This window comes from Anomalospiza imberbis, chromosome 2 (genome assembly GCF_031753505.1).
Source record: "Anomalospiza imberbis isolate Cuckoo-Finch-1a 21T00152 chromosome 2, ASM3175350v1, whole genome shotgun sequence".
Classification (NCBI taxonomy): Eukaryota; Metazoa; Chordata; class Aves; order Passeriformes; family Viduidae; genus Anomalospiza; species Anomalospiza imberbis.
In genome coordinates, this window is record NC_089682.1 from 1,175,807 (window position 1) to 1,203,635 (window position 27,829).

Consider the following 27,829-nt stretch of genomic DNA (forward strand, 5'->3'; position numbering starts at 1 on the left):
CCCCAAATCCACCCAGTGCCACCCATGGCAGGGACACCTCCCACTGTCCCAGGCTGCTCCAGCCCCAGTGTCCAGCCTGGCCTTGGGCACTGCCAGGGATCCAGGGGCAGCCCCAGCTGCTCTGGGAATTCCATCCCAGCCCCTGCCCACCCTGCCAGGGAACAATTCCCAATTCCCAATCTCCCATCCAGCCCTGCCCTCTGGCAGTGGGAGCCATTCCCTGGCTCCTGTCCCTCCAGGTCTTGTCCCCAGTCCCTCTGCAGCTCTCCTGGAGCCCCTTCAGGCCCTGGCAGGGGCTCTGAGCTCTCCCTGGAGCCTTCTCCTCTCCAGGTGAGCCCCCCCAGCTCTCCCAGCCTGGCCCCAGAGGGGTCCAGCCCCGGAGCAGCTCCGTGGCTCCTCTGGGCTCTCTCCAGCAGCTCCATGACTTTGTTGTCCCACTCTTGCAGCAGCAGGTCCCATTTGGGGTTACTCTGGGAAGCTCCCGCTGCTCTGCCACAGAAATGGATCCATTGGAAGGATGAAATCCTCTTGGAAACATCAGATCAGTTTTACAGCTCGAGCCCCATCCATGTTACACATTTTCTCCTTTACAGGTTTAAAAACAGAACGAAGGAATTCCAAACCCAAAAAGCCCGCCTGGCTCCCACCGTGGATTTTCCAAGGGGGTGTAACAAAAGCTGAGATCTCAGGGAAGAGGCTGGGAACAGAAACTTGGGATACTGAGACATCCAAGAGAATCACAAGGAGGAGAAGGGAAGAGGAGAGAAAATGAGCAGAGCCCAAGCCCCTCAGGGTCCTGCCCAAAGCCCCTCAAGGACTGCCCAGATCCCTCAGGGGCCTCCCCAGAGCCCCTCAGGGACCTCCCCAGATCCCTCAGGGACCGGCCCAGATCCCCTCATGGACCTCCCCAGATCCCTCAGGGACCTCCCCAGATCCCTCAGGGACTGGCCCAGATCCCCTCAGGGACCTCCCCAGATCTCCTCAGGGACCTCCCCAGATCCCTCAGGGACCGGCCCAGAGCCCCTCAGGGACCTCCCCAGATCCCCTCAGGGACCTCCCCAGATCCCTCAGGGACCGGCCCAGATCCCCTCAGGGACCTCCCCAGATCCCCTCAGGGACCGGCCCAGATCCCTCAGGGACCGGCCCAGATCCCTCAGGGACCTCCCCAGATCCCCTCAGGGACCAGCCCAGATCCCCTCAGGGACCGGCCTAGATCCCTCAGGGACCTCCCCAGATCCCCTCAGGGACCTCCCCAGATCCCTCAGGGACCGGCCCAGATCTCCTCAGGGACCTCCCCAGATCCCCTCAGGGACCTCCCCAGATCCCTCAGGGACCTCCCCAGATCTCCTCAGGGACCTCCCCAGATCCCTCAGGGACTGGCCCAGATCCCCTCAGGGACCGGCCCAGATCCCTCAGGGACCTCCCCAGATCTCCTCAGGGACCGGCCCAGATCCCTCAGGGACCGGCCCAGATCCCTCAGGGACCTCCCCAGATCCCCTCAGGGACCGGCCCAGATCCCTCAGGGACCGGCCTAGATCCCTCAGGGACCTCCCCAGATCCCTCAGGGACCGGCCCAGATCCCCTCAGGGACCGGCCCAGATCCCCTCAGGGACCGGCCTAGATCCCTCAGGGACCTCCCCAGATCCCCTCAGGGACCTCCCCAGATCCCTCAGGGACCGGCCCAGATCTCCTCAGGGACCTCCCCAGATCCCCTCAGGGACCTCCCCAGATCCCTCAGGGACCTCCCCAGATCTCCTCAGGGACCTCCCCAGATCTCCTCAGGGACCTCCCCAGATCCCTCAGGGACCAGCCCCGATCCCCTCAGGGACCTCCCCAGATCCCCTCAGGGTCCTCCCCAGATCCCCTCAGGGACCTCCCCAGATCTCCTCAGGGTCCTCCCCAGATCCCCTCAGGGACCTCCCCAGATCCCCTCAGGGACCTCCCCAGATCCCTCAGGGACCTCCCCAGATCCCTCAGGGACCAGCCCAGATCCCCTCAGGGTCCTCCCGGAGCTCCTCGCGTTCCGGGGGCTCCTCGGGAGCGGTCTCTCCGCGTCCCTGCTCCTCCTCCGGGCTCAGCCTCCGTGTCTCCCGCCTCCAGCACGTTCTGCCGTGGGCTCCCAGCCAGGCGGCCCCGCTGGCCACGAGCTGCAGGGCCAGGGGGAAGGCCCTGAGCTCGGCCTCCTGCAGCCGCTCGCCCAGCGCCGCCTCCGTGCCCTCCGTGCCCGCCGGCAGCGGCTCCCGGCGGATCGCGGCGCCGGCGCCCGGCTCCTCCTGCGGGCACAGAGCGAGGGCGCGCCTGGGGAAGGGCTGGGGTGGGGGGGTGTGCGGGAATAAAGGGTTTCTTCCCCTCCTGGGAGGAGAAGAAGTGGGAAGAACCCACCCCAGAATGCAAGGGAAGAAGACAGGACGGCAAGCAACCCCCACTCTTCCTGGTTTTTTACTGGTAAAAATCCCAAGGTTCCCACCCCTTCCCACACCTGTTACCTCGGCCTGTTTCTGCCCCCAGAAAGAAAAGGAAAAAAAAAAAGCAAACTGCTAACTTCAAAATTTCCCTAATTTCCCAGTTCTGAGGCCACTCACCAGGACGAAATGCACAGTGCAGCCTGTGACTTTGAATCCACTTTCCAGGGGCTCCTGCTGGGCATTTCCATCCTTGATGAGTGGAAAAAGTGATGGAGAAGCATTCAAAATTTTCCCTGGGCATCAGTGTGAGAGGAGGAAAAAAAAAAAGAAAAAAAAAAAAAAGAAGGGGAAAAAAAGAAGAAGATAATTTGAACTGAATTTTCTTAAAAATAAAATGAGATGTGATCATCAGTCCAAACCCCGAGCAGCACTGCTCTGCTCTGAGGGAATTCTGCTCTTCCAGGAGCACGGATGCAGCAGCATTCCCAAAGGAAGCTGTCCAAGCTGTCAGCGAGTGAGTAACTCCTGAGCAAGGAAAGCCTCAGGAGCTGGCACTAACTCACTGCTCACCCTTTATTAACTCACTGCTCACTTCTCTCTCACTTGGGGCACACATGGAGCTGTGTCAGGGTGTGCAGGGCACCACGCGAGGGAGAAATCCCTCCTGGGAATGGATAAATCCATCTTTCTCCCATTTTTCTCTGAGTGGGAACTGCAGGGGCTGAGTTCAGCAGGACTCCCCAGCACAGCTCCCTGGCAAAGGATGGGATCAAAGTCCTTCCCTGGGGAAGGCACAGAGCCACCCCACGCCCCCACTTTGCCCCTCTCTCTCCGCTGAGGCAGCACAAGGGGTTCCTTTGGCCATCCTCAGCCAGAATCCCAATGCAATCCCACTGCCAGCGGGAAGGGAAGCAGAATCCCAACACAGCCCCGCTGCCAGAGGGAAGGGAAGCAGAATCCCATAATTCAGAATTTCCACACCAGAATTCCCACAGCCCCGCTGCCAGGGGGAAGGGAAGCAGAATCTCATAATTCAGAATTTCCACACCAGAATTCCCACAGCCCCACTGCCAGGGGGAAGCACAGCGTTTCCTTCCTGGAATGTCAGCAGTGCCAGCAGGGCGGAGAGATTTAATCAAAGGACAGGCAACTCTGACGGTGGAATCTTGGTGAGACCAACCACCCCTGCTTTCGTTTCTCTTTTACATTTAATTTCTTACCTTTCCACTTTCGGAGAAAAGGGCTGGACAAAACTCTCATGAACCCTGACAGACAGATGAGCTCCACAGAGAATTCCTCCAGGACTCGGTCAATGGTGCTGTCGAATTCCGAGCGACTCCCGTACAATTTGTGATCAATCACCTGGAGCAGTGAGACACAACAAAAGGTGGGATTGGGAGCAGCTGCTTGGGCAACAGTGAGGAACAAACCAGATGAATTCCAGGACACTCCATGATTTGAAAGGAGGGTGCAGTGAGGTGGGGTCAGTCTTTTCTGCCATGTCCCAAGTGAAAGGGTGAGAGGAAATGTCCCTAAATTGCACCAGGGGAGGTTTGGATTGAAGATTAGAAACAATTTTTCCCTTTTAAGATTGGTCAGGCACTGGAATGAGTTGCCCAGGGAGGCAGTGGAGTCAATTGGCCAGGCCCTCTGGGTAAGGGGAGGAGGAGGAGGTTCTTTATTTCTGCCCCACCTCCCATTTTCAGCCCCCCAGGTGAGTGTTGATTCCTGACTCTCCTGAGGACCTTCAAACAAGGGGCTCACAAAAATTCGTGCCTTTGCCTGTGAAAATGTGAGTCAATTTTGGTATCACTTTTGTTTTTGTTTTTTTTTTAAAGACATGAGTCAGAAAAGTATTACATGAATCCAACTCAGGAGCTGAAGAAACTGCTTCAGAACCCTTTCCATGCAGGGACAGCCTCTAGCAGAGTTTATTTCCACCTGTGCACAGCTAAAAACAACTGCTCAAAACCCACTTGATGTCAGAAGGGGGAGTTCCTGCCTTTGACATCCCAAGTCATGGAATTTTCTCAGACAATGCTGATGGTCCTTGCCAGGGGTTTTTATGGAACTAACCAGAACAAATTCCTGTCCCAAAGAGCTGCTTTGTGGCCCACAGGCAGGAGAAAACTTGTATGGGACTGGGCACAATGTGAGACACAGGTTTTCATCCTGGAGAAGGGAAAGCTCCAGGGAGAGCTCAGAGCCCCTGCCAGGGCCTGAAGGGGCTCCAGGAGAGCTGGAGAGGGACTGGGGACAAGGCCTGGAGGGACAGGAGCCAGGGAATGGCTCCCACTGCCAGAGGGCAGGGCTGGATGGGAGATTGGGAATTGGGAATTGTTCCCTGGCAGGGTGGGCAGGGGCTGGGATGGAATTCCCAGAGCAGCTGGGGCTGCCCCTGGATCCCTGGCAGTGCCCAAGGCCAGGCTGGACACTGGGGCTGGAACAGCCTGGCACAGTGGGAGGTGTCCCTGCCATGGCAGGGTGGCACTGGGTGGATTTGGGGTCCCTCCAGCCCAAACCATTCTAGGACTCTGTGATTCCAAGGAGGGATAAACCCAGGAGACAACACATTTCTGTGCTTTGCAGAACCTGAAGTTGGGCTGATTTGAGCCAAAGCTTGGGGCTCATGGGCTGCAATCTCAGACCCAAATTATCCATTGGAATCCCTTCCCTGGGATGCAGCACTCACTGCCAAGCTGGGAAAAGCCCCCAGAGCCCAGTGAGGACTCCCAGCTCTGTGCTGCATCCACAGGGAAAGTTTCATGCTGAAGTGAAACCTCAATGCTCTGCAAGCATTTCCTGACCAGCCACGGGCTCGGCAGCTGGGAACAAAAAGGAGAAGGGGATGTGTCCTTACTGTTACAGATGGATAATGAGATGACTAGCTCTCCCAGTTAAGGGATGAATACTGTGTGTATATCAAGAGAGGCTTTACAGACGTATAGTTATTATTGTTTATGTGTCCTCTGTTGTCCCCATAGTGCTCTTTCCCCCTGCTCTGTATTGTTCCCTGGGTTGTCTAGGACAGGTAGAAAGAAGCCATGTACATACACCCCTTCCATGGGGCCCTTGGGAATGGAAAAGCTTGTTGTTGGGCGGGGGCATGACAACACCTGACCTCCAATCAAGCCACAAGAAAGCAATCTCCACCAAAAAACAGCAAAGAAGAGCTGACTGACAGACTTTGGGAGGGGCCGGGGCGGCTGATGCAAGTCCCAGGGGTACAAAAGACTGAGCATCCATCTTGAACATGAATCGGCCACGTGGTAGACAGCCACAACGGCAGTTCCCAGCGCTGCAGTTTTCCCTTATTTAGTCCTTTTGCTGTAATTTTTGTTAAGGTTTAATAAACCTTTGAACACTGTTGAAGCGAGCGGTCGTTCCTCACCCTTACCCTGGTGGGGATTCCGGCGCGGGCGGCGCTCCGCAGCTCCTGCACTCCGGGTCTGTTGGAGATGACCAGCACCAGCTGGGCACAGCTGCCCGGCTCCCGGGCGGAGCCGATGAGCGCAGGCAGGGCCGTGCCTGCCGCGGGGAGAGAGCAGAGGGTGGGGGACACCTCAGCACCCACGCTGGGGAATCCTCTGAATCCTTCCCCCTCAGGGAAATCCCCAGAGCCCTGCCTTGGAGAGACTTATGTAGCGTTTCCCCCAGCTGGAAAGGACTTCCTCGTGGAGTCTTGCTTAACAATGAACCCCTCCTGTTCCCTTCCCCATATGTCCCAAATTCCCCTGGTTTCTCCTTTCCCTGTTCCCTCACTGGTTGTGGTATCCCTGGTGGCCAGCCCCATCTTCCCTGCAGGGCAGTGCCCTTTGCCCGGCCCCTCGTGCCATCCCCTGCTTAACCCTTGTGCACAGCACATGGTCTCACCTTTCATCCCTGGTTTCCCTTCAGCCTGTTGAAATAAACCTCTCCGGAACTGAGCCTGCGAAAGGCCCTTCTGCCTCTCTTGGCTGAGCTAGCTGTGGTGAGCGTGGTGTGTGGGTGTTACAGATGCATATCATAATGTTGGCTTTTCACAGATATTCAAGTGCATTCTGTATGTGTGGTGTTAAAGTAACTTTGTTATAAAGAGATGGTTTTTTATTCTGTTGGTTATTAAGCTCGGTGCAATAGCTGGTATCCGTGTGCTTGTGTTAAAATGCCTGCTGGGATGGGATAACACCCAATGGACACGGGATGAGGGCACCTGTACAGATGTGCCAGCCATCAGCACTCCCTGTCTGAAGGCAGTGTGAGCCAGGGCCCAGAACTGGAGGTGATGATAAAAAAGGACTAAAAGCACACCCAAGGAATACACATGCTCTAAAAAAGTGGACCCAAGAAGAAGATAAGCTAAACAATTCCTGGAACATGTAAACTAGTCTGGGGAGCAGTTCACTGTGCATAAGGGTCTGGGGATGTGCAAAGGGCTGATGTCATGGAAAGGTATTTAAGGGGTGTCCCCGAAGGTAACGGGGTGCTCTTGGCTGAGTAATAACCTTTGCTCTGTGGTCCTTGTCTCCCACTGTCCTTTACTGAACTTTTACATTTTCACAGGAGGGTGGTTTTCACAGGTGGCTCGACTGCCTTGCCTGAATGCCTCCCCAAGCAGCTTTTCCACAGGAGATGCTTATTGGGGATTATAGGTAGCAGCACTCACCATCCAAACCCCACTCTGCTACACCACAGCCCTGGGAGGGGCTCTCAGCTGCTGCTTGGACAAGATCTGCTCGTCCACAAACAGCACAGAGGGTGGGGGCACTGATAAAGCTCAGTTTTTAAGCAGTGCAACACAACTTCTTGACCTGCAGTCAAAGTGAAAGCCTGGACTTCGTGGGGTCTGGAGATTCCACTGGAAGAAAGGCCAGGTGGACACACCTGAACCAGCCTCTCCTGTGTGAGGACATTCTCTGAGCCAGGACAAGTGACAGCTCACCTGCTCCAGAGACAAGAACAGCCACCTTCACCTTTCTCTTCCTGGGCTGGGGCCGGATCTCAGCAGTGCTGGCATCCAGCAGCTGCTGGGGGCTGCTCAGCTGCAGGGCCTCTGCAAGATTCTCCACTTCAATGTGAGAACCTGCTCCAAACACATGAGAAAACTGTTAGATTTTACCTTTCCTTCTAAACTGACTTTATGTAGTTTATTAATAATGTTTCAACGACAAGAAATTGTACCAGCAATGAATTTATGCTGGCACAGATAGAGCTCCAGGGGGATTCAGTGCTTGAACAGCCCAGGTCTCAGGAGCTGTGCTGGTCTCTGGTGTTACCTGCTCACAGAGTTGTTCACAAAGGCCCAGGCATGGCCTTTTCAAGGATTAGTCCCATCTTTTATACCTCCCATGTTGCAAAAGGACACTAAAAAGGAGCTGAGGTGACATTTTGGCTGCCCAAACTGTTGGGTTTCCAGAGGGATTTTGGTTCCTGTCCTGCTGGATGTCAATCAGGGACACACCAGGATTCAGACTGACCATCACCACACATGACTGTACAAAGCTGAGGCCTGTCCTCAACCTTTACTCAGGTCTGTGTGAGCTGGGAAGGGCTGGACAGGAGGGGAGTTGATCACCATGAGTGTGGTAAAATATTCCCTGATTTTTGGAATAATCAGCACAGGGATTCTCTGAAGCCTCAGGAAGAGAAAGAGGTTATCCAGGTGCTGCCACTCTGAAAGAAGAACTCGTTTCTCATTTATTTAATACTGAAATGTAAATGTGGACGAGTCCAGCAGCCTCCAGCCTAGTGAAACAACAGGAAAGTGGTGTGAACTACACAGACTTTGGAACAGGGAGTCTCTTCAGTCCCACAAAGACACCTGCTCACCTGTGTGACAAGGGGCAACCACCTTCCCAATCAGCCAGGCCTCCTGCTGCCTCTGGATGACCTGGAGAACGTGCTGGGCCAGCTCCTTCTGCACGACCAAGACAGCCCCAATCCCACAGGGAAAGGTCTGAGCCATCTCCTCTGCAGAGAGGTTCCCCTCCTTGTAGAGCCAGCCAAAGATTTCAGGGATCTTCCAGCTGAGAGCATCTGGGAAAGATTGAAATTGGTGTGTGGGCACCACAAATGTTTGTTATTATTTATAATTTACTATCTGCGATCACAGGGATGTGTCACAAGAGCTGGCAGAGAGCAATTCTTGCTGCCACAGAATCCCAGAATCCCCAGGGCTGGAAAAGCCCTCCCAGCCCATGCAGTCCCAGCTGTGCCCCATGCCCACCTTGTCCCCAGCCCAGAGCTCTGAGTGCCACCTCCAGGGGACACCTGCAGGGATGGGCACTCCAAAGCTCCCTGGGCAGCCCCTGCTCAGGCCTGAGCAGCCTTTCCATGGGGAAATTCCTGCTGCTGTCCAAGCTGAGGGGACTTTAAAACCCATCTCAATCCATCCTCTGCCATGGGCAGGGACACCTTCCACTACCCCAGGGTGCTCCAAGCCCCAGTGTGCAACCTAGCCTTGGAAATTTCTTTCTTTCCAATTTCCTTCTAGAGAAATACAACCCAACACACAGACACCTTTCTTTCCCCCTCCCCATCCCCACTGTATTTTTAGACCCACATAAACATGGTTTTCTTTAGTATTTCAAACTTCTGAATTCTTTGCCCAATTTTGGCTTCATCCGAAAAAGTTCTGCCTTACTCACAGATGTCAGATGTGGTGGGGAAACTACCAAAAAGTGCATTAAATGTGTGTGTGTGTAGAGCAAATAATGTAAATTTATTGCCCTACCAAACCTCAGTATTTGGTCAAAATGTTTTGTTTGGAGAGGCGTCCTGAGGAACACACGATCTTCTCCAACACCTTTTGTCCTAGAGATGTTCTGCCCTTAATCTCCTCTGGAATTTCCCTTCTCCAACAAACAGTGGGGCTCATGACTTGGAACAGGAATGGTTTTGGCAGCCCCTTGGGAAGGACTCACTTGGGGCCGTTCCCCTCTGCAGGGACATTTCTGAGGATTCCAGCTGAAGCTGGGAGGTCAGGCTGGGCCTGAGTTCTGTCCCACAGGAGCACCTCAGGTACTCACCCAGGACGGCGCTGACGTGCTCGGGCAGGAGCCTGGAGATGGCCCCCAGGAGCCCCTCGGCCGTGGGGGCAAAGCCCTTCACGTGCCCCGAGCGAAGGATGGGCAGCAGAGCTGGGCTGAACATCTTCCCTGGGGTCAGCAGAACATCTCCTGCAAACAACAGCCTCAGCTCAGTCCCGATTAAAACCTCATGAGAGGTTTGGAGTAAAAAAATCCCAGACTGGTTTGGACTGGGAGGGACCTTAAAGCTCATCCCATCCCACCCCTGCCATGGCAGGGACACCTCCCACTGTCCCAGGCTGCTCCCAGCCCCAGTGTCCAGCCTGGCCTTGGGCACTGCCAGGGATCCAGGGGCAGCCCCAGCTGCTCTGGGCACCCTGTGCCAGGGCCTGCCCACCCTGCCAGGGAACAATTCCTACCCCATATCCAGCCTATCCTCTCTTTCCCCTTGTCCTGTCCCTCCATCCCTTGCCCAAGTCCCTCTCCAGCTCTCCTGGAGCTGCTTCAGGCCCTGGCAGGGCTCTGAGCCCTCCGAGAGCCTTCCATTCTGCAGGCTGAATTCAATGTCTTTGTTTCAAAGGTCGTGGGGTGTTTTTGGGAATGCTGCCCTGAACAGGTCCTCTCCCAGTCCTTGCAGAAGGCCTGGGGAAGGAGGCAGGAGTGCTGCCCAGTCCTGCAGAGCAGTGGGCACCAGCCCGACCCCGAAGGCTGACGAGCCCAGCCCGATGGGAGCAGCCCTGGCCCTGCAAACGCCTTGGGAAGAAGGGGCGCCCACCCAGCGTGGTGTCCCCGCAGCTGCCCGGGGCTGGCGAGGAGCAGCGCAGCGAGGATGTCAGCAGGATCCTCCGCACGACGCCGAAGGCGCGGCCGTGGATGGCGGCGGAGCCCAGCCCCAGGAGCGCGTCCCCCTCCTCGGCTCTCTGCAGCCCCGGCAGCCTCTGGCCCCGCTCCACTGCGCCCACCGCGAACCCGGCCAGGGCACAGAGCCCCGGGGGACACGGAGCTGCCACTTCTGTCACCTCCTCACCTGCAAGGGGAGACAGGGGTCAGCGCCTCCTGCTTGTGGTCGTTTCAGACTCACAGAATCCCAGAATGGTTTGGGTTTGGAGGGAGCTTAAACCCACCCAAGTGCCACCCCTGCCATGGCAGGGACACCTCCCACTGTGCCAGGCTGCTCCCAGCCCCAGTGTCCAACCTGGCCTGGGGCACTGCCAGGATCCAGGGGCAGCCCCAGCTGCTCTGGGAATTCCATCCCAGCCCCTGCCCACCCTGCCAGGGAACAATTCCCAATTCCCAATCTCCCATCCAGCCCTGCCGTCCCTCAGCTCAAAGCCATTTTTGTAACACCATTTTAAATTTATGGCATCTCCTAAAGTCAGCAGCACATCCAGGGACACACAGCCTAAGAAGATTCAGAAATATTTTAAAAATCCTTCTTGGTTTGTTACTTCACCTCAAGACTCCAACAAAACAAAGCTTCATGAACGAAGAAGTGGTTTTGTCATTATTGTTTCTGGCACTCACGTGGCACCTCCCCGAGTATGGGAGATGGCTTGGAGACATTAACACTGAGGAATGTGAAGCTTCCAGTTCTGTTCTCCTTTGTTCAGGGATAAAGAAGGAAGCACAAGTGCACAAACACTAAACCCCATCTTTCTGTGCTGACCCATTTTACAGAGCAGGAAGAACTGAAGCACAAATTCTCAACTGTTTTTTTTTTTCCCACCAAACAGAAACCAACAATTCCAGGGCCACATTCTGCCTCTGCCTCCCAAGTCCATTTCTCTGGTGATAAATTCAACCTCAGCCCCTTGACATCTCAGAGGAGAGGAGGGTCCATACCCAGGAAAGCACAGCCTGCACTCCTGCAAGCCTCAGCTATTCCTTCTTTGATTGTTTCCACCACTTCAGCATCGAGTCTGCCACAGGCCAAATGGCTGAGGAAGAAGAGGGGCTCAGCCCCCTGGGCCAGGAGGTCATTGACACACAGGGCCACCAGGTCCTGCCCAATGGTGTCGTGTCTTTTACAGACCTGGGCAACCTGCAAAACATGGTGGGAATGAGAAACAGGCAAAACTCAATTACTGATCAGTGAAATCAGCAGAAACCTTCTTTTCTCTGAAAGGAATCCCTGCAGGACATACATGCAAGACAGAACCTGGTGCATTACCTGGTTGAAATCAGGAGAAAACAGCTCATTTTCTTGCACACAGAAAAAGAAAAATCTATTTTGCTGCTTTTTTAAAATATTAGTTCAAATTTCAGCCATAGCCACCTAGAAATTGTCATTTTGAGATTTTTTGTTTGTTTGTTTGCTTTCTGGAATATTATCACAGAATTATTTGGGTTGGGAGGGACCTTAAAGCTCATCCCATCCCCTGCCATGGCAGGGACACCTCCCACTGTGCCAGGCTGCTCCAGCCCCAGTGTCCAGCCTGGCCTTGGGCACTGCCAGGGATCCAGGGGCAGCCCCAGCTGCTCTGGGAATTCCATCCCAGCCCCTGCCCACCCTGCCAGGGAACAATTCCCAGTTCCCAATCTCCCATCCAGCCCTGCCCTCTGGCAGTGGGAGCCATTCCCTGGCTCCTGTCCCTGCAGGCCTTGTCCCCAGTCCCTCTGCAGCTCTCCTGGAGCCCCTCCAGGCCCTGGCAGGTCTTTGGTAAAGCACAGACAGTTCCCTCAGGGAAGTTGCTGTCTGATTTTAGAAGTCCCCAGGGAGTCTGCATTTCACAAGTAATGAAACCTGGTTAAGGTGTTGTGGCTCCCATGAAGTTCTGACATTTCCAGCTCTCAGGGCTACCCTGGAGTGTCCTGCTCAGCTCACAGGGCTGCCATGGACAAAGGCAGGGATCACAGAATTATAAAATCAGAGAATTATTTAGGGTTCAAAAGGCCTTTATCATCAGTGGATAAACTTTCAAGGAGGTTCCTTTCACTGACACAGTTCAACCTGTGCAGAAAATCCCCGGACAGAGGGATGGGCGAGGGGAAAACCTGGATTAACACCACTGGATTCCAAATGGTGAGGGAGCAGCACCCAAACAAAGCCTGGGCTTGGATTCCTGATTGCTTTCCCTGGCTGCTGGATTTAGGAGTGCTATGGAAACAGGCTCCCCACGGCCTTAGTGCATGACAACACCTCCCTCCCCCTGCTCCAGGAGCAATCCTGGCAGGCAGCAGCCAACCTTTCCTTGGCCAGGGAAGAACCCTGGGGGCACAGCTGGGGATGTCTCTGTGCCAAGCAGCTGGAACAAAGACCCACAAGAGCCTGCACCAGTCACTTTTCATGCCCAGAGGTGCCTGAGGATGTGCCAAAGACCTTTGGGGTGATTCTGCTCAGTCTCCTGCTGTTTGTTGTCCTGGCATTAAAGGCAGAAACCATTTGAAACAAGGGACATTGCTGTGCTTGACAGCGAAAGGAGCTTCAGATCTCCACTCTCCTGATGGCTGAAAACCTTCTGATTTAATAGATAAATAAATCTCCAGGTCAACTTATCCTGATTCAACACATAAATATACCCCTGGTTCAATTTATCCCAATTCTTACATAAATATATTCCTAACTCAGCTTATCCAGTGTGCTCTTGGCTAATTAAAATTCTTTATTTCTTGGCTTCTTTAATGTTTCTTTTTCTTCCTTCCTTTCCCCAGTGCCCTGGCAGTGGTACCTGTTCTCCCTCTCTACACACAATTTATTAGGCTGAGCCTGCCAGTTCTCATTTCAACAACTCCTCGTGCTCCTCCACACAGATCCTCCTCAAAGCCAATGAAGCCTCTAATTTGTAGCAGAAATTCTGGGGTTTAGTGCCTCAGGTTTTCAGCTAAATTTTGGGCTGTTATCATTTCACCACAAAATATCCACATCCTCAATGAAGTATGCCCAGGCCTGGCACAAATAACCATTTGCAAAGTGCAGGTGCCCACTGAGGCGGGCTCAGGAGCGTTTGCAGGGCTCAGGAGGGTGCAGGTGGTGGGACTGGCTGTGGCACTGAAACAGCCCTGGCAGCTTCGTGGAACCCTGGCTGCTGAGAATCTGAGACTTTCTGTGCTGACAAACACTGACCCCCAAGGGAACACTGCATTTGACCTGGAACTGTGGAGAAGGCTTCCAAAAGTGAGTGATAAAACTGAAATTATGAGTGTGTAGTTTAAATAGAATTGTGTAATATCACATGGTAAAAAACCTAGAGTTTAAAGTTTTAGCATATGGGAGTATATATAAAACAAGATGAAAGTTTTAAAGCAGAAGCTACTCCTTCTTCTTTACCTTCTTCTTCATAGGTTTAAGTAGTATTGTGTAATTAGATAAAAAATCCACATTATGAGTCACTAGTTAGTTACTAATTTAAAAGTAAAAATAACTTAAGTGTAATTTCTTAATTAGACAGTTTATCCTTAAAAAAACTTCTAGAAAGAGAGATACAACTCCATTTTTTTACCTTGTACTGTGAAACTCACAACTTGTAAGACTGCAACGTAAATAAAAACTAATAAACATCTAAGTGCAAGATACAACAAGATACAAACATGTAAAGAAACAAGATAAAGACATCGAAGTCAGTAAAGAAAAAGTCAAATCCCAAATAGGGAGGATGGGGAAATGTCCTAATCTTAAGGCTGAAAACCTGTTGTAAAACTATAGGGAAAAACTCTTTTCCCTGTAACATATGAAAGTATAGAGAGATGAAAGTGTTCAAATTGATATCAAACAAAAGCCTCCACACCAAAGCTAACAGATAGTAAAGTAGTTGTAATCTATAAGAAGTTTAAACAGAGAAAGAGGGAAAAATGATAAGACCCTATACCCCCAAAGAGAGAAGTCTTCTATTCCCAGAGATAAAGATGATCTTAGAAATCAATAATAATAAAAAAAAATCACAAAAACCAACAGCAGGTGACATCAGCATTGCTGCAGTGGAGCTGCCAGTTACCTGCAGTTTGGGGCCGAGGCCCTTGGTCTGGGACACCAGGATGGGATCATCATAACCAGATGCCTTCAGGTCAAAGAAAGCAGCAAAGCCTCCTCCTTCTGAGCGACCCCCTGCCGAGTACAAACACGGCTTGGACTGGATTTATGGGGAACAAAAGCACCCAAAACTCTCACCAAGAAAAGAACTGCAAATTATCCCCAAATCCCCGGGGCTGGAAAAGCCCTCCCAGCCCATGCAGTCCCACCTTGTGCCCAGCCCAGAGCTCTGAGTGCCACCTCCAGGGGACACCTGCAGGGATGGGCACTCCAAAGCTCCCTGGGCAGCCCCTGCCCAGGCCTGAGCAGCCTTTCCATGGGGAAATTCCTGCTGCTGGCCAAGCTGAGCCTGCCCTGGCCCAGCCTGAGGCCGTTCCCTCTCCTCCTGTCCCTGTTCCCTGGCAGCAGAGCCCGACCCCCCGGCTGTCCCCTCCTGGCAGGAGCTGTGCAGAGCCACAAGGTCCCCCCTGAGCCTCCTTTGCTCCAGGGTTTTAATTGCTATTATTTAATTTATTTATTTCCATTATATTCCTCTCCATTCTGCGCCTCCAAGAAGCACATTCACCTCACCATGGCAAGCCAGGCATTTGTTAATTAATCATAAGAGGAGTGACAAGAAAGAAATTAATTTTTTTTAATTTGTTCTGATCCCAGCCCAGTTTCCCAAGCTCACTTTCAATGCCGCGAGTGCATTGCCCAACCCACAGGGAGGAAAAAACCCCAATATACTGAGGGAATTCCCAGATCCTTCCCAGTCCTACCTGCCCTGGTGCCTCTCACGGCTGGTGTTTGTGGCAGACGGCCCAAAACCTCCCTGCTCCCAGCTCCCACCCGTCTGTCCTTGTACACCAGGGTCCTGCGGGGAGGGAAGGGCGAGCTGGCAGCAGCAGTGACCCTTTCTGCAGGGCCCGGCAGAGGTGGCCCAGATGTGAGGGGCAGGGGGGAACATCTGGGCTGTGCTCACGTACAGGGGCTGGCGGAGCAGCCCGATGTCCCTCCTGAAGGTAGCCCCCTGGAAGTGGATGGTGGCCACGCCCCTGTTGGCTTCTCCCAGGGCTTCCAGCAGGTCCTGCCTGACAGCAGTGACGGACAGGACTCTGCCACCACTTGTCACCACCCGGCCGTCCTTCAGCACTGTGCCCCCGTGGAACACCTGCAGCCCCAGCTCCTTGGCTTGCAGAAGCCCTGCCGAAAACAAAGGGGATTCTCTGAGGGTTCTGAATTGCATTCTCTGCTGACAATCTCAGAATTAAGGTGAGAAGAGCCCTTCAGGGTCATCCAATTGCACCCCAGCCCCACCAGCATCACCCCAAGCCCTGTCCCCAGGGGCCACATCCAGGCTCCTCCTGAGCACTCCCACAGGCAGTGACTCCAAACCTCCCTGGGCAGCTCATCCCAAGGCCTGACCACTCTGCCAGGGAAATTTTCTTTCCCAGTCTCCAACCTGAGCCTCCCCTGGTGCCGTTTGAGGCCATTCCCTCTCCTCCTTTCCCTGCCCCTCCTGCCAGGAGCTGTGCAGAGCAGTGAGGTCCCTCCTGAGCCTCCTCTTCTCCAGGCTGAGCCCCCACAGCTGCTCCTCCCAGGATGTGTTTTCCAGACCCTTCCCCAGATCCATTACCTTCTGTGGACAAAACACTGAAAATTGAAGTCCTTTATTCAGTCAAGGGAGAACAACAGAAATTTTCACCTTTGCTTTGTTCTGAGAAACAGCATCATCAGAGAAAGGCACCCCACTGCACGGGCCCCAGGAATCCCTGAGCCATCCACTAAAGCACCAAGGAATCCCAGACTGGTTTGGGTTGGGAGGGATCTTAAATCCCACCCAGTGCCACCCCTGCCATGGCAGGGACACCTCCCACTGTGCCAGGCTGCTCCAGCCCCAGTGTCCAGCCTGGCCTTGGGCACTGCCAGGGATCCAGGGGCAGCCCCAGCTGCTCTGGGAATTCCATCCCAGCCCCTGCCCACCCTGCCAGGGAACAATTCCCAATTCCCAATCTCCCATCCAGCCCTGCCCTCTGGCAGTAGGAGCCATTCCCTGTGTTCTGTCCCTGCATCCCCTGGAAATTGTCTCTCTCCAGGTTTCCTGGGGCTCCTCCAGGCCCTGCAAGGCCACACTGAGCTCAGCCCAAAGCTTCTCCTGTGCAGGTGAACAATGCCAGCTGTGCCAGCCTTTCCTGCCAGCAGAGCTGCTCCATCCCTCTGCTCATCCTGGAGCCTCCTCTGGGCTCTCTCCTACATGTCCACATCTGGGATACCCCACAAGTAAAGAAATAAATCCCACAGGAACAAAAATATGGGATCCAGGAGCCACCACAGGACATATCCCTGCCCTGTGCCAGGACAGCTGTGCTCTCTCTGGGAGCTGTGGATGATGTGTGCAGGGTTTTCCTGCAGGAAATCACAATCCACAGCCGTTTCCTGCCTGGATTCTCCCCTCTCCCTGACATTACACCATCAGTGCTGACGTTACCTCTGCTCTCCCCCGCTATTCCTTCCTGCCCTCTCCACACAATTCCCTGCAACACCAGGAACTGGTGCTCCACAAACACTCACAGGTGGCTGCTCTGACCCAGGGAAGCAAAACTGTTCAAGGTTTGGGGTTTTTTTAAGATTCCTGTTTTGAGGGAAGATAAGGGAACAGGAGGGACTGCTGCCATCACCTGGGGAAACGAGAACCAAGCAGAGTTTGCTCCTTGCTACAGGCTCAGGGGATTCTTCCCCCCGGCCCTGCTGCAACCCAGTCCCTTTGCATCCTGTTTTAAGGAATACTCCAGAATAGAAACTTTGCCAAGCCATTAAAATGAGAGAATTACAGAATATCCTGAGCTGGAAGCACACACAGGGATCACCCAGTCCCACCCCTGGCCCTGCACAGGACACCCCAACAATCACACCCTGGATGCATCATCCAAAAATATGTGATTCAGTGTGAAAAAGAGAATAAAAAATAATATACCCAACGAAACTCTGAAGTGGAAGATAGTGACAGAATAATAATATAATAAATAAATAATAATAATTATAATTATATCATTATAATGAATAAAATAAATAATAAGAAAATGACAATAAATAAAGGAATAATAAAAGAATGGATTGAATTCCATTATTTGACTGTCTTTTTTGTGATTAACAAGCAGGGGGTCAGAAACCCTGTCAGGGACAAGGTTCCAGAGCACAACCTTGTCCCTGGTTGATGGAGGGTCCCCAGAGAGAAAAGGCCAAAAATTGCTGCCAAAATTCAGGAGCCCTGGCCAGGAGCCGAGGTGCTGGGCTGGGCTGACACCAGGAGAGGGTAGGGCTGGCAGGGCAGGAGCTGAGCGGGCAGGAAACGGTTCTGCAACAGTTCCCTCTGTTTGTAAACATCCTCAGGGGACCCTGAACCAGGGGTACTGGAACAGAGGAAATGGATATTGCATACCTGTATGAATCCTGAATAGCTATATCCAATATCCAAATGGATATTGAGTACCTGTATGAATCCTGAATAGCTATATCCAATATCCAAATGGATATTGCGTACCTGTATGAATCCTGAATAGCTATATCCAATATCCAAATGGATATTGATATCTAAATGGATATTGAGTACCTGTATGAATCCTGAATAGCTATATCCAATATCCAAATGGATATTGAGTACCTGTATGAATCCTGAATATCTATATCCAATATCCAAATGGATATTGAGTACCTGTATGAATCCTGAATATCTATATCCAATATCCAAATGGATATTGAGTACCTGTATGAATCCTGAATAGCTATATCCAATATCCAAATGGATATTGAGTACCTGTATGAATCCTGAATATCTATATCCAATATCCAAATGGATATTGAGTACCTGTATGAATCCTGAATATCTATATCCAATATCCAAATGGATATTGAGTACCTGTATGAATCCTGAATATCTATATCCAATATCCAAATGGATATTGAGTACCTGTATGAATCCTGAATATCTATATCCAATATCCAAATGGATATTGATATCTAAATGGATATTGAGTACCTGTATGAATCCTGAATATCTATATCCAATATCCAAATGGATATTGCATACCTGTATGAATCCTGAATATCTATATCCAATATCCAAATGGATATTGAGTACCTGTATGAATCCTGAATATCTATATCCAATATCCAAATGGATATTGATATCTAAATGAATATTGCATACCTGTATGAATCCTGAATATCTATATCCAATATCCAAATGGTATTGACATCTAAATGAATATTGAATATCTATATCCAATATCCCAATGAATATTGAACATCTATATCTAATATATGTATATAGAATATCTATTCTAATATCTACATGAATATTGAATACCTATCTCTAATATCTAATACTGAATACCTACATGAATGTAGAATATCCCAATGCCCACCTTGCCCAGACCCGGAGCCCTGTGAGGAAGTAATTAAATAATTAACAAGCTCCCAGAGTTACCTGTTACCTCCATGCCTTTGTCAGAGTCTCCTGGGTATCCTGGGCTGGCCATGACCACACACACGGCAGTTCTGTTCTCCAGCCAGGCTGGCATGCAGCTGCAGAGTTTGCCATCAATTGTTGCTTGAATCACTTCATAAAAATCATTTTTAAGCAGAGGGAGAATTACCTGTAGAGAAGTTTTCAGAGGGATGTAAGTTAATTTTTATTTTGCTTGCTTGTTGAAATTCACCTTAGGGAAAATTCAGTTGATGGAATACAATCTGTATGTGCCAAACCAGCAGAGTTGGAAACTCTGGGTTTTAATTTAATTTGCAGCGTCCTTTGGCACCAGTCATAAATTTAGAAACATAAGGTGTGAGCTTATGTAGAAGGAACGTGAATTTAGGCCCCTCCCATTCTGCTTCTATCCAGAAAAACAAAATCTGAGGAACATATTTTTTTAACTAAAAATTCACAGGAGCTGACAAAATGTTAAGTTACCTCAGACATTGTCTAAGATGTTCACATCCAGATCTTTCCCTAGAGATAAACTACAACAGTAAGAGCTAAAAGAATGGAGCATCTTTAATTTTCCAGAGTGTTCCACTCACCTGACACTGGGGATCCCCAAACTGGCATTTAAAGTTCAAAATCTTCACCCCCTCTTTGGTCAGCATCAAACCTGTTTGCAGCACACCTGGACACAAAGCCAAGCAAATGAACTTTAAACATTTCTTTCTTTCTTTCAAGAACTCCTTTAAAAGAAACAGAGCATTTTGGGGCATCCTGCAAATCAGAAGGCGTTAGGAGCAAGAGTTCTGCAAGCCATAATAACTCCCAAATATCCATAAAAGTGACAAGCAGCCACCTGAGGAGCAGGGCACCACATTTTAAACCCCACAAAGCAAAAGTTCTCTGGCATCGTGCACCCAACTCCATTCTTACTCAACTCCCACTCCATCCTCACTCAGGCATTGTAAAAAAAGGCCCCAAAAAGCAGAAGCTGAAGATGTGGGAGGGAGCCCAACTCTTTGGAGGTCTGAGATCTCCTCAGTGCCAACAGAGCCCAACTCTTTGGAGGTCTGAGATCTCAGTGCCAACAGCAGCCCTTGGCATTAAGTGGCACCTGTGGGCACCACCTGCCTTTTCCAAAACAGCCTCTGGACAAAGATCTGGAGAAAATGGACATTGTTGTATGCAGGAGTGAGCAGTACTGCAGGACTGAAGTATATGTTCTGCCCTGAACTGCAAATAAATCTGTTTTATTTAAAAATATTTAATAAAATCGTGGTGTTTTAAGGAAACAAGGCAAAGTTCTCTCCCAGGCAAAGAGCTGTGAACCAAATGAGTGGGGCTTAACACTGCATGAAAAATGAGCTGCTGCTGGGTTATTTTTTTAAAAGCAAATACCATCTGGAATTCAGAGGCAGCCTCTGACAATGGAAGTGACCTGGACAGGGGCTTACCTTGGTTTTCAGGTGCTCACTCACCTACATAGGCTGCTCCTTCTTGTCTCAAGCTGTCCACGACGTGCTGGAGGATTTCACTCCTGATTTGCTCAAGGAGAGCTTCTGGAACCTGACAAGCAGAGGAAAGCCATGAGGCAGTGTGGGAATCCAGGGCATCCCTCTGGCTGCCCCGGAAGGTCTGGGACCCTGGCAGGGGGTCAGGAGCCCCCCTGTACAGAGCCCGAGAGACACTGTCTCTGATCTCTGTCCATGCAAAAGAGTTTTCAATCTTTCAGGATGAATTACAAGCTCTGAGTGTTTGATATAAGTAGTAATTAGTGTGGCACGGGTGCAAAAGCAGAATTTTAGGATTCTAGATAAGAGGTTCAAAGGGGGCGAGATGAAGGAAACTGGGCGTGCCTTGTCCTTTTTCTTCTTCTTCATGCCCTCCACGTTTCACGGTGGTGTTGGCATTTTTCTGTTGGTTTGGGCTGGGGACACACTGTTCAACATGGGTGATAGGTACTGGCACGTTGTTGTAAATATAGCACACGTAGTTTTTGGTATATATTGTTTGTAACATCCCACTGAGGGGCAGAGCCCGCACGCTGTCCTGCGAGACAGACCTGCTGCAGGTCAGAGAGAAAATATTTTAGATAAGAAGAAATAAACACCCTTGAAAACCAGCACAGATGAATTGTGATTCCTTCTTTGGCAGCGGGGCTGAAAGACAGAGACTTTCCACAATCTCGGGAGCATCTAAATATCACAGATCCCGACAAGGCAGCGCTGGCATCTGCTGGCCTTGCTGGGAGGACACAGGAGGTGCCTGAGGTGTTTGCTGCTGTCCCACCCCAAGCCCTGCTCCCTCCCTTGGGCTGCTGCTGCCTGAAGGGTGGAATCTTCTCAGGATCTGCGGTGCTGGAATGACCCCAAGAGTGTAAAAGTCCTCGATTCCCAGCCTGTGCAGACAAAGAAGGAGTCTGGATGCGCAGGATCAGCTTCTCAAGGTTGTTTATTTTCCCTTATCCAGAACATTTTCTCTCTGCCCTGCTGAGCTCTGTCCAGCAGGTCGGCCATGGCATTCTGTCTGCCCTCAGGGCGGTGTTCACATTTTATACCCAAAACTCCGTGTGCCATGGTTACAATAACGTGCCAATGTCTGTCATTTATGTGGGACAGTGTGTCTGTGCCTTAAACCAACAGAAAAGTGTCACCATCACAGCGAGACATGGAGGGCAAGGAGAAGGAGAAGAAGGCCAGGACACGCCCAAATCCCTCCATCTTGTACTCCTGAACCCCATTCTAAAACCCCAAAATTCTACTTTTCCACCCTGTGTTAATCTAAATATCACACTACTCAAGCCCTTGTGGTTTGTAATTCCTCATACAGACTTGGCAACCTTTTTCACAGGCTAAAATCAAAGCCACAGGTGTTTTTGACTTCGTGCCAAGGTCTCCCAGCCCCCTGCCAGGGTCTGGAGACAGCCAGGGCAGCCAGAGGGATGTGCTGGACTGCGACAGAATCTCACTGCTCTGCCTCCCGAGGGGGTTGGGGTGGTTCTGAAGGAGGTCTGGGACTGGAACCTGGGCTGGACACAGTCAGAGTGTTTCTGTCCTTGGAGAAACACACACTGCAAATGTGGTGGAGCAGCTTATTTGGAGAAGTGCTTTAAGAACCAACCAGGACCCCCAGGTTATGTTCAGGGCACAAAGGTCCCAGGCACACAGGGAATTCTGCAGGGATTCCAGACGTGATGCTGATGGGAGCAGAGGAACACAAAGTTTGGGAATAACAGAAGAGGTAAAAGAGAGGCTACTCCAGAGAATGAAACCCCAAAGAATGACTATTAAGGGGTGAGCACTCCAGAAGGGCCCCCCAGGGGCTGTGCTGAGCAGGGGCTGGGGCAACAGCAGGGGCTGGGGCAGTGTGAAAAATGCAGATTAAATTATTGGCTCTTCGCAAATATTAAATTGAATACTATATCTGTTATGTTGGAAAGTTATTTGGTAGTTCTCTATTAATCCTTTTTAAGTAGCGTAGTAGATCTAGTTTTAGGTTATAACATAATGTTACAACAGAAACTATGTGATGTAAGATATTTTTTTAACTAGCTCAAGAAAGTGGTGAGATAATCAAGAAATTCTTTGCACAGAGATAACAGCAGCAAGACAACTAGGAGTTACTGCCTCACTATGGGAAAAGACAAACATCCTTCCACCTCCTCTCCGTCTTTAAGGAGCCACCAGGACTAAGGGGAAGAAGTTGACGATAAGCAGAGAAGACCCTTTGTTTGAAAAGAATTTATGCATCGTGTATGAGATATATGACTATGCAACAGGCTGCTGCTTTTAAGGGTAAATCCTTTGTCAGCGGGCCGTGCTTTCAAGAGGAAAGCATCCCAACGTCCAGAATTCTTTGCTTTTTATTGTCCTAACTCTGACTGTCCAAATTCTTATTGCTCTAATTTATATGACTATTTTATTACTTTTAAACTTTTAAAGCAAGTGACTGGCGTTTTTCGCAGGCAGCAGCAGGGGCTGGGGCAGCAGCAGGGGCTGTACCTGAGGCACGGGGCAATAGGCTCCCATCCCTGCCGTGGTGGGGCCCTGCTCCCCGTCCAGCAGCCGCTTGTGGGACTGAGCCGGGGGCATGGAGGCCACGGTGACACCGTCGGTGAAGCAGGAGCACTGCGGGGAGAGACACAGGCACAGCGGTGACAGCGGTGACAACGGCCCGGCCCAAGGGACAGCACTGCTGGGCACAGGGTGAGGCTCAGTTCTGCTGGAAAATGTAGAAATTGCAGAAGCCCAGATTGCAAAGGATATTAAATCCCACCCAGTGCCACCCCTGCCATGGCAGGGACACCTTCCACTGTCCCAGGCTGCTCCCAGCCCCAGTGTCCAAGCTGGCCTTGGGCACTGCCAGGGAGCCAGGGGCAGCCCCAGCTGCTCTACCCACCCTGTGCCCTTTGCCCTCTGAGTAAAGAATTTCTCAGAATCCATTTAGATCCAATTAGGATCCATTTATTCTGCTACAAGCCCATTGAAGGATTCATTGTTTCTTTCTCATGTTTAAATTTCCAAGAGAAATGGTGGCTCTCATTACAATTCCCTTTTGATGAATCAGATTTTGAGTCACAAGGACACATGCCTGTCCTCTGGCATGTGAATAGCCTAAAAGAGGCACTAAATATTAGCACAAAGTTACAGATATAACAAGAATTACCAAGGCAAAGGCCATAAAAACGTGTTTTGGGTCACTTCAGGGAAAAAAAAAACATGTTTTCCCCCTAAAATAACCACTGTAAATGCAATGTCAATGTAGAAGAAAAATCTACTGACCTCATGCATTGGTTAGCCTGACAAAGGGCTTAGATTGCATGTTATATATATATATGCAATAGATATACATTTCTCAAAGTGCAAATAAAACAACAACAAAAAAATTTGAAACAATAAAATTGGGTGTTTATACAGAAGCACAGCAATAATGCCGAAGTATAAAAGCACAACTTCACACCATCAATACCTACAGAAAGTTCTTCCCCTTGAAGCAGTTCTTCAATAACAACCATCTCTCCAAACATTCTGTCCTGTAAAAGACAGAACAAAACAAAAGAAATCCCCAGAGAGCAGATATGAATCCACTGCCTAAATCCTCTCTTCATTTTCTTTTAACAAAAAAACCAATGTGTATGAGAAGTGTCAGCTTGCTTGAAGGCCAGTGGGGAAAGCAAATGGAATTTCATTTGGGCACAAGGAGGCAACACTGAAATATTCCTTATCAGGCCTGGGAGACAAGGACAAATTACAGTTTGGAGGGGCAGAGAAGTGGGACCTGAGGCTGGAACAGAAGTTCAGTCACAAAATCTCCCAGCCCTGCCTGGGGGACACGGGTGGAATCTGAGGAGACCCAGGGAAACTCTTGATTAGAATGAACAATTTCTCCCAAACATTCTTGCCCCCTGTAGCATGAATTACAAACTCCCACAGTACACAGCACCAAGATTTGGACGGGCAGGGATTAATTAAGGATTTTTGCACCTGCATAATCTCCTGGACAGCTCTGCAGGCCTCCTCCTTGCTGGCTGCAATGGTCACTTCTTTCCTGGCCGCCGGCCCCCGCGCCCGCACCACCTGTGCAGGGAAGTCTGTGCTTTAAGGGAAGCAGAGAGGGGGTCAGACATCCCTGCTGCATCCAGGGAATCCAGGCAAAGCACCACTCTGCTCCTGGGTGCCCCCCACACTCCCAGTGTACCTCCAGAATTTCCCCACTTACTCTGAAACACAAACTAAATCCAGACGTTAAAAAAGAACAAAGCATCACCCTGGTAATGAATGGATTTTAGCTTTACCCGCTCACCCTCTGGCTCGTGAACAGCCAAATACAACATTTTTTGAAGGGCTGAACTTCCTTTTCCCTGAAAGAACACTGCACTCTCCTTTCCACACTGTGATTTCTGTTCGGTTAAACCTCAACCCAGTTTATACCACCCAGGCTCCCACCCCTTCTCCCCATCTGGCTGTGCACACCTGGGACAGTTTTCCCCTTGGAGCCTTGCACTTGCTGACAGAGAAGGTGTTGGCCTTGTCTCCGTGTGGCAGCAAGATAAACTGGGTGTTCTTACACAGGAAAACCAGTGAAAAGGTTGGTTTTACTCCCAGCCTTTTATTAAAGGCTTTTATTAAAAAAACCCCACAGGTTCCATGAGTTTATCCCACATGGAGCACTTGGCAGCAAGGACAAGGAGTCTGGGAATGCAACCCACAGGCAAAGAAATGGGACTGTTCTCCTCTAGTTGTGGATATTTGACCAGAACCTTCCAAATCAACCTCAGAGCGTGTTTTGCTGGCATCTGTCTGGGTAGAAATGATTCTTAGCCCTTAACTAATTGAAAGATTAGTTGAAATATTTTTCTTTATTATAATATTTTGTCTATAAATTACTTATTGAGTATCCTGAAGGAGCAGATGGAAAAGAAGAGCTGGGAATTCAGAGCAGAAAAATCAACCTGCTGCAGGTCATAGAATTGTGGAATCACAGCAGGGTTTGGGTTGGAGGGACCCCAAAGCCCACCCAGTGCCACCCTGCCATGGCAGGGACACCTCCCACTGTGCCAGGCTGCTCCAGCCCCCGTGTCCAACCTGGCCTTGGGCACTGCCAGGGATCCAGGGGCAGCCCCAGCTGCTCTGGGAATTCCATCCCAGCCCCTGCCCACCCTGCTCTCCCTGGAGCTTCTCCTCTCCAGGTGAGCCCCCCCAGCCTGGCTGCAGCAGCTCCACACCTGCACCTTCATCAGCTGTCTCTAATTGCAGAGCTGATTAATTCGGACCTGCTGCGGAAGAGCAAGAGCCGAGGCGCTCGCAAGCCCTGCGTGGAGGGCACAGGTGAGTGGCAGAGGAGCACATGTACCTGGTGATGAACCTGCAGGCTTCCTGAGGGGTGCTGAAGGCTCTCCAGCGCGCCGTGGGGATCCCGTGGCGCTCCAGGAAGGCTTTGCTGGAGCTGCTGTCGGTGGCCAGCTGGGCTGCCCTGGCCCAGGGCCCAAAGCACCGAACTCCTGCTGCCCTCAGGTCATCCACAATCCCTGAGCCACAGAAACAGCACAAGCACCAAGGGGGCTCTTTGGGGGACACGGAGATGTGTGGCAAAAGGAGTTTCCCATCACCGCCTTGTTACTCCTCCCTTTGCCTCAGGTAATTCACTCACCCTCCAAATGAGGCTCCCATGGTTACCCCCCCCCCCATTTTAAAGCAGAATTCAACCTGTCAACCTAATTATGTTATTTGATTTTATTATGTTATGTTCATTTATCATATTATAATATTATCATACAGTTTGTCTAATTCTTTTCTGTCAAATTAGGTTTATTGACTTACCAGCTGCCAGAAGAGCTTCTGGGCCGACTACCACAAGCCCAATGTTGTGATCTTTGCAGAACTGGGTAACAATGGTGTGATTGCTCACTAATACAGCTGGAAAGGAAAAATAATTAACTGATGACTGAAAAGCCTAAATACGAGACAGGAGATGAGAATGTCTTTCTTTCCATCCTCCTAAAAGTGTGATTAAAATAATGAAGCAGCCCACTAAGGGCAAAGTGGAGTATCAGTGTAATAATAGCAGAGTCCAAAAGGACCTGGGAACAACTCCAATTTGCACTACTGTTTTTAATATACATCTGCTAACTGATTAAATCTCTTCTACTTGCCATGTGTAATCGAGATATATTTTAAAAGGCTGCTTTGTCACAACAATAACAACTTTGAAAAATAAAACTTTAGATTGGGAAAGAAACTCAATTTCAGCAGCTGAGTAAAGATTTACTCAAAGCATTGGATGATGCAGCTACATTTTGCTAAGCAGCCTGGGCAGACACAGAGATGTTTCTGTTCAGAATTAAGAGCTTTGAGCCCTTTGCTTCTGGGTTAAGTTTCACTGGAATTGGTCACAGAATTCAAGCACAAACGTGGAAGAGATGAGGTGTAGAAATGCAGTAGCCTCACTAGCTTAAGCAGCAAGGCTAAAAACAAACAGAGCAGGGTGTTTTAGGAGGCAGCTCTGAAATTCAGAATCAAAGCACAAAATAAAGAAGAAATCTGTGCCCTCAGTCATTTGTGGCACCAGTAGAAGACGAGCAACTGGTGCCTGCCCATTCGGTTTGTCCCAGCTGCTGCAGCGCCGATTGCTTGGACTGGGATTTCACCCCCGCCCCTCTGTACCTGAATTGGAGATTTTCCCGTGCTCGGCTGTGCCTGCATTTCCTGGAGCCACAAACACGTGTTTGACGTGGGGGGACTGGGCCAACTTCCAGGCCAGGGCGTGCTCCCTGCCCCCGCTGCCGACCACCAGCACCCGCTCAGCCATGGTCCTGCGGAGCACAGCAGCAGCGCTGCCCTCACCAGAGAGCCAGCGGCAGAGGCATGCCCTCCCCCGGCTACAGCCTTCGGGCGATTTAGCCCAGTTTGTGGCACAAAGGTGCTCGTAGGCCACGGGACACGGTGGCTGTGCCAGCAGTGCTGCTGGATGGACACAGAGTCACAGAACCACGGAGTCACAGAGTCACAGAATCAATCACAGAATCACAGAATCAATCACAGAACCACAGAATCGCAGAGTCACAGAATCACAGAATAACAAGAGTCACAGAACCACAGAACCACAGAGTCACAGAATCAATCACAGAGTCACAGAGTCACAGAATCAATCACAGAGTCACAGAGTCACAGAATCACAGTCACAGAATCACAGAGTCACAGAATCGCAGAATCACAGAGTCACAGAATCACAGAGTCACAGAATAACAGAGTCACAGAATCGCAGAATCACAGAGTCACAGAACCACAGAACCACAGAGTCACAGAATCAATCACAGAACCACAGAACCACAGAGTCACAGAATCAATCACAGAACCACAGAATCGCAGTCACAGAATCACAGAGTCATAGAATCACAGAGTCACAGAATCAATCACAGAGTCACAAGAGTCACAGAATCACAGAGTCACAGAATAACAGAATCACAGAATCACATAGTCACAGAATCACA

The 27,829-nt window shown here is 50.7% G+C and overlaps 1 protein-coding gene across 1 annotated transcript; it reads right to left on the reverse strand.

Annotated features, from left to right (window-relative positions):
- Positions 1-1,973: 1,973 nt before the first annotated feature.
- On the reverse strand, positions 1,974-27,159 carry LOC137466406 (trifunctional purine biosynthetic protein adenosine-3-like). Its single transcript, XM_068178153.1, has 21 exons — positions 27,003-27,159; positions 26,160-26,255; positions 25,693-25,867; positions 24,324-24,435; positions 23,813-23,872; positions 22,842-22,967; positions 20,319-20,406; positions 19,440-19,525; positions 18,847-19,015; positions 15,347-15,563; positions 15,140-15,234; positions 14,344-14,453; positions 11,255-11,453; positions 10,188-10,439; positions 9,413-9,562; positions 8,214-8,420; positions 7,327-7,467; positions 5,803-5,933; positions 3,626-3,767; positions 2,583-2,698; positions 1,974-2,273 (listed from the first exon to the last, which is right to left on the reverse strand). Exons 1-21 carry the CDS (start codon positions 27,145-27,147, stop codon positions 1,974-1,976), a joined length of 3,117 nt encoding a protein of 1,038 aa, XP_068034254.1. The 5' UTR covers positions 27,148-27,159.
- Between the last annotated feature and the right edge of the window lie 670 nt (positions 27,160-27,829).

What these genes read in the sequence shown, in the direction of transcription:
- LOC137466406 (XM_068178153.1), bottom strand. Translation starts at nt 27,147, where the DNA reads ATGGCTGAGCGGGTGCTGGTGGTCGGCAGCGGGGGCAGGGAGCACGCC. An exon ending in TTCAAGGGGAAGAACTTTCT is followed by an intron (nt 22,968 to 23,812) that starts GTAGGTATTGAT and finishes CTCTCCCCGCAG; the next exon opens with TGCTCCTGCTTCACCGACGG. An exon ending in GGTTGCCCCTTGTCACACAG is followed by an intron (nt 7,468 to 8,213) that starts GTGAGCAGGTGT and finishes TGTTTGGAGCAG; the next exon opens with GTTCTCACATTGAAGTGGAG.